At 32.1% G+C, this 7254-nt stretch overlaps 1 protein-coding gene across 1 annotated transcript in view; it reads left to right on the top strand.

Annotated features, from left to right (window-relative positions):
• Positions 1–6983, top strand: part of side-VII (sidestep VII transmembrane protein) — a 20770-nt gene extending 13787 nt beyond the window's left edge. Inside the window, exon 16 of the mRNA XM_013315051.1 lies at positions 6867–6983. Within this exon, the coding sequence (XP_013170505.1) occupies positions 6867–6983 (117 nt within the window). The remainder of the gene's footprint in view (positions 1–6866) is intronic.
• Positions 6984–7254: the final 271 nt, after the last annotated feature.

Genomic DNA, 7254 nt, shown 5'->3' with positions numbered 1-7254 from the left:
CCGCGCCCGCGCCCCGCCACACGCCGCGCGACACCCCGCTCTGACAAACAACACAACTTTAGACCAAGTGTACATAAAACAGACTCTCAAAGAATGTGCTCAAAGTTTTTAGAAGCTTTGGATATAGCGAACGGTTTAGGTACATTTCCACGATTCGACCTATTTTCCTTTCGTACGCGACCGGTTTGAATACTGTAAATGTAAGTTTTTGATTTTAATACACTAACAAAATTACCTTAACCCCTTACTGCATGAATTATGGAGATGTGATATTTTTTTTTGCAAATATGAGTTTTTTAACTTTAATTACTTTTGATGAACAGAAAGAATAGTATAAAAAGTTCATTATATTGTTAACTAAAATCACAAAGTGACAAAACCATAATTGACTTCATATGCGGCAAGGGGTTTATTAGTGAAATTAATATTGTATATTACACATGGATAATACCTGAAACGTCTCGCTAAGTTTTAATTAAATTAATAGTTAGGAAGAACGAAATTTTGAACTGTGTTATGGTTTGTTTGTAATATAATTGTAAATAAATTTAATAATATTCCAATTAATACTTTAGATAATATAACTATTAAATAATAGTTTAATAATGTTATACGAGTGTGAGTGAAGTGGATTTAAAAGATTTATTAAATTTGTGTTAAATTTTTCATCATCATCATCATCATCATCAGCTCACTATACGTCCCCGACGAGGATCTCAGAGCCTAACCTAAGTTAAGGGTGATTAGGCCATAGTCAACTATGCTGGCCAAGTGCGGGTTGTTTGACTTCACACATATCTTTGAATTTCTTCTCAGATATGTGCAGGTTGCATCACGATGTTTTCCTTCACCGTAAGAACGTTGGATAAATGTACATATGTAAATCGGAAAGCGAAAAACACATTGGTACATGGCGGGATTCGAACCCATGACCTGCAGATTGCAAGTCAAGTGCTTGACTCCTGAGCCACCGACGCTTATTAAAATTACAATTAATTTGTGTTTAATATTAAATTTTTCGCTTTCCTTTATTAGAATTAAAATTTAATTTGTTTTGAAAAGGTTGTGAAATCTTCGTAAATTTAATTTAATTGATGTAAGCTGCCATTTTGTTTAAGACCAATAAATTTAATTTTATAAGCATAAGTATTAGTTAAGTTTCATAATTAGATAGTTTATTTTGTGCAGACTTCTTTGATTCTTAGATGAATTTCTAAATTATAAATTACATCTTTGTAGCTTTTTGAAAAACATATCCATATTTAAGTTTTGCTATTAAATTTTATTCATTGTTTTTTTAATAAAAAAAAAATTCTCAGAGAGAAAAAATATTAATTTTTTATTTTGTTGCCAGTTTTTTTTTGTGAACATATTATTGTAAAATAATCAAATAGTAACAGTTGAATGATGCTAGGCTGTTAGCAAATTATAAAAAAGAAAACTTCATCTTACGAAAAGGATTTCTAATTCTAAAAGAGATATTAATAAATAAATCAATTTTATAAATTTGTTACATTTGAAAATATGTAAAGAACAATGATTGAGTTTTAATACACTTTTACAAGAGTGGAAACTACGTATAGATGATTCTAGTAATTACGAATCTGAAACTTGTACTGTAACATAGCCCTTATAATACTGTCATACATTTTAATCTATCCTATTCTTAATTTACTAATTGTTCGATTTTTTTAAACAAAATACTGGCGATAAATTAATATAGTGTGCTTAAGATCGATTAGTTTGACAATTCATTAGAGATGGGTTGATTAAAATCGGTTATGAAAATTTTCGATATTCGATGATTGTTCTCATAGAACGTGCAATCGAAAATTTCTTGATTATTGTTTTTGATTTACAATATAAATGAAATTGTTTGTTTTTATGCCATCTTTATTCTTCGAGATACATAAAAAAAAATATTAAACCAAAAATTGAGATGTTGAGAAACAAAAAGATTTTTTTTGTTTTAATTGCACTAGACCGCTAGATGTCTTTAATAAATTCAAAAAGTAATACCTCAGTTATAGTATTTATTTGTTTGATTTATATTATTTTAAGACCGATTCTCGACAGTTTCGTAATGCACGTAAGGTGCAACACTATGACAACCCTCCATTAAGTACAGCATTAAACGTTATACAAAAATAATTCGATACTTCATAGGCGTCAATTGTCAAACCAATCTATCTTAAATAGACACATTATAACTAAGATTTTGTTAAGTCTTCCGATTAATTTTTCTCCAACATTGATCTGATATCTTATGTAGATAATATGAAAAAATATAAGTAAGGGTTGTTCTACACCAAGCTGAATAATAATAATAAAAATTATTTTTACAAAAAACGATTAATAAATAATGAATAGGATAAATACTATTTTATTTTAGTGAATTATAAATAACTGAAAAATAATTTCTGTGAAGACAAAAATTATGTACTTCGAATTCACATTACATAATTAGTTTCATGTAAGATTATACACAAATGTGGTTTCCAGTATTTGGAAGTGAAAATCGTTGTGCGTTATTTCTTAGTTACTTCGAAGTTACATATATTAATGACAAATTCCAATTCTCGAAAAGAGCTTAACTTATTGTATGAATAATTTTATACTATATTAATTGAAAAATTATTCAGCGCACAATCCTGATTTAAAAAAAACTATTCAAACATGATAAATATGCCGTATTTTTTTTTTTTACAAAATATTAGCAGATTTTTTAGTATTATAAATTTACTAATATTTCTTTTACCATTCCAACTAAGCTCTAAACTTGTACTAGGATATGGTTTACGACAATAGTCGAATGGCGGGATTCGAACCCCCGACCTCGTGATCGGAAATCCGTACCCATAACCATTAGGCTATTGACGCTTAAATAACTGTTTATATTAATCCCAAAGATATATATCATTGCATTAAAACAATGTTATCATTTGAGTGTAAAAAGAAATAGAATGCTTACATACAACAGAGAGACAGAAGAGATCCTAGCATGAATATTTATGACGTCATTGTATCACCATCGCCAAAATGTGTATTAAAGTGTGTGCAGCGCCTCTATTGGACGTAAATGACACCAATACTCTCATACTAATGATAATGAAGTCAACTCTGACACAAATATTGAAGTGTTGCCATTGTACAAAAAGTTACAAGAGCAACGATTCGTTGTTAAAGTTCACGTTACGGTTAAAGTTATCGTTACAATTAACCATAACGAAAACTCTAATTTAATTTCATGCAACTCATCCTAATTTTGCCATAATTGACAATGACGATACGAAAGAGCTTTTCGTAAATATTCGTGCTAGGTCTCTTACTGCAATACTTTTTTGTGCGCATAACTTTCATCATCATCAGCTCACTATATGTCCTCACCGAGGGGTTTAGACTCTACCCTAAATTAAAAATGATTAGGCCATAGTCAACCACGCTGGGCAAGTGCGGGTTGGTTGACTTCACACCTATCTTTAAATTTCTTCGCAGATATGTGCAGGTTGCATTTTCCTTCACCGTAAGAACGTCGGAAAAATGTACATATGTAAATCGAAAAACACATTGGGACATGGTGGGATTCGAACTCGGGACCTTCAGATTACAAGTCAAGTGCTTTAACCCCTGAGCCATCGACGCTCAATTAACGACGCATAACTTTACTATTCACTAATTATGTAATGTGAATTACATCAGGATATAGTAAATTGTCATTGGAAATTATTTCCATACATATGTGATATGTCATTAATTTATATATTTAATTTAATAAGCTATTCAATAATTATAAAATATAAAGCTTAAGTTGTTGATAGATAAAATTGTAAATAGTTTAAATGAGGTTTTTCTTAACTGCCGGCATTGTCGGTTTCATTAAAATATTGAAAAAGAAAATAAAAAATAATTTTCAAAAATGTTAATACAGTGTTTTAATTATAATTTACATTACCCATACAATAATAAGGACTTTTTAATTACCGTGGATTTCTGAAACCAAAATCTCCGTTTAAAATACGTAGTTATATCTGTTTTGTCAATAAAAAGATATCGATATATTTTATATGGAGATTTTGGTCTCGGAAACCCACGGTTACCATTGGAGTTCTATGTCCAAGCTGATTAATGATATGAAGTTTGTGGCATAAAAATAGTAACTAAAGTTATTTAAAGAAAACTATGTAAATGTCAAATGGTCAACGTACTAATATTATAAATGCGAATGTATGGATGGATGTTCGTTAGACGGTATCTCCAGAACTGCTGCATGAATCTCGCTGAAATTTGGCATAGACGTAGAACACAGTCTGGAAGAACACATAGGCTACTTACTAAGTTTTTTAATTCCGCGCGGATGGAGTTGTATCGTATCACATAATAGTGAGTAAGTAACGTAGTTTTCGTACACAAAAAACACAAAACTAATGCAGTTCCCACACATTAGCTTTTGTCCATACATTCAGACAGGATTACCACAGTACATATGTAAACTGTTCTACACCGTACTATGTTTATACCCATCGGTTATGTTAGCAAGGATAAACCGTGCAAAACCTAACGTGTGTGGCTTATATTATGATCCGAGTATCTGTAGCCGGAGATTTCATTGCGCTTTTCAGGACAGGGGCTTACATATGGCTTGCCGGGGTTTTTACTCTGTACCCGTTGGCTACGTTTCCATTGTAATAAAAGGATATTAACCGGAATCAGTTTTCAAGACATGCGGTATATTTGTTTTGTGTATCCTGTTTTGTTTTGTGTTATGCCATTTTTGTTATATAAACATGGGAAACAACACGAATTATATGTAGATTTCACTTATATTAGTTATTTAATTTTGTATAACGATTTTAATCTCTCTCAAGGACTATAACATAGAAAATAATTAAACGGTATAATAATTCTTAAATTGCATTATTTTGTCTTAAACTAGCTGTCGTCGGCAACTTCGTTTGTGTAGAGTTAAAATAAAAACTTAATTAGTAGCCTATATATTCTTCCAAGCTGGGTTTTACATCTATACCAAATTTCAGCAAGATCTATGGAGCCATTTTGAAGATACCTTCTAACAAACATCTATCCATCCATACATCTAAACTTCCATAATTATAATGTCAGTAAGATACGTTACAAATGAAAATTGCTCAAATAACGATATATTTTTAGTAGTAAATGTTTCATCAGCTGTTGAAATATGAGAACTGCAAAAGTAAATCACACGTATTTCTATACAAGTGAATTAAAACCATAAATAAGTTAAAATTTATGTTTTAGTGCTCTCGAGTTATAAATTGTATTAACACCAACACGTGCTAGGATTTTCAAATGAACAAATAAATGCACGAAACTGGATTATATATAAACTTCAAGATTAAAATGTTATGTTACTAATGTTATAAATCCGAATGTTAGGATGGATGTTTGTTAGAAGATACGAACAAAGGAAGACAGCTTAACGGATCACGTTGAAATTTGGATGTAGAACACAGTCTGGAAGAACAGATCGACTACTAATTAAGATTTTTTTTCATTCCGCGCGGACGGAGTCACATGCGATAACTATTTTAATATAAAAGAATCTTACTTGAACAGACTTGGACTATTTTAGGGTTCCAAATTAATTGTTTTTTTTAGATTCATTAATTCGTTACAATCCCTTAGTAGCTCATAGTCTTATATGGCCTTACTTTGAGAGTCATCATCATCAGCTCACTATACGTCCCCACCGAGGGGCTCGGAGCCTACCCTAAGTTAAGGGTGATTAGGCCATAGTCAACCACGCTGGCCTAGTGCGGGTTGGTTGACTTCACACATATCTTTTGAATTTCTTCTCAGATATGTGCAGGTTGCATCACGATGTTTTCCTTCACCGTAAGAACGTCGGATAAATGTACATATGTAAATCGGAAATCGAAAAACACATTGGTACATGGCGGGATTCGAACCCAGGACCTGCAGTTTGCAAGTCAAGTGCTTGACCCCTGAGCCACCGACGCTCCACGCACTTTGAGAGTGGCGAAGTAAAAAAAGTGTTTCAAAATAAATTTATTTTTACATCGTATTTTCAAGTTACATCGGAAAAATATTATAAATAAAACATTTTAATTTATCTAAAGCATTCTAAGCAAGATCCGTGTAACAATAAACACAATACATCCAATAAAGCCGAACAATGCCCATCAAGTATACAAAGAAGTGATAAAATGAATGGGCCGTCCGACCGTTGCCCGAAAGTACGCAACTGTTTTACGCAGAATCGAGTGCCGTGCCCCAATTTGCATTTATTACACTCACGTGCTTTTGTCTGTGGACCGTGCGCCAGGTCTATTTACGTAAATGCTTATATCGTCGTAAGTGGACTATTCTTGGCCGTTTGCGCGTAAAATTATTTAGAGCGGATAATCAGCCTTCATTCAAACAGTCGATAACAAAGCGGTATGAAGATGCACCAAATGCTATAAGCTCCAATTCAAAATTATGTCTTTAAAATTATATAGATACTAGTTGTTACCCGCTACTTCATCCGTGCGGAATTAAAAAAAACATAAAACATCGATGCTAAACTTAAGCAAATTTCATACAGTCGGTCTGAAGAAATCTAACAAACATCTATCCATATATTCAAACGTCCGCATTTATAATATTAGTAAGATTAAAAAAATATATTGAAATAAACACGCACAGTAATTAGTAAATTTTTAATTGATTTTTGGTTAACACCTTCGATGCCACCGACTTTGGCGAGTTAACTTTTTTTTTTAATCTTAGTACTTGGAAATACATCTAATAAATAAAATATCAGTCTATCTACAACAAGGAATATGGGAAAATTGAAGTGTTAACTTACTAAGCGTTACCTGTTACAGAATAAAGTCTCGGACCCATTTAGTTTGAACCGTGACTCAAAATTGGATGTGACGTCACAGCAGCTAGGCAACGTTAAAGGGAATTACGACGTCCGAAACGAAGGCGACGTCGCTTGAAATTGTTATTCCAGTCCAGTAGGGTGATCAAATATAATTTCTTCATCTCCCCTTAGTACCTTTGTCACTAATTGAAGCGTGTAATGACAGTCAAATTGACACTTTCTTTTTCCTTTTAGAAAGCAAATTGTTTTTTCTTAATTTACCTTTAGGAATAATACGTTCTTGGGGTTTTATTTTAAAAGATGACTGACGCCTTTAGGCACTTCTTAGTACACGCGGTGCTCTCCGACTTTGCGCGTGTAGAAATTAATAGAAATATTGAGGTCGT

Source organism: Papilio xuthus, unplaced genomic scaffold (genome assembly GCF_000836235.2).
Source record: "Papilio xuthus unplaced genomic scaffold, Pxut_1.1 DF826961.1, whole genome shotgun sequence".
Lineage (NCBI taxonomy): Eukaryota > Metazoa > Arthropoda > Insecta > Lepidoptera > Papilionidae > Papilio > Papilio xuthus.
The sequence above is the reverse complement of the archived record's forward strand: the minus strand, read 5'-3'. Positions and strand labels throughout refer to the sequence as shown.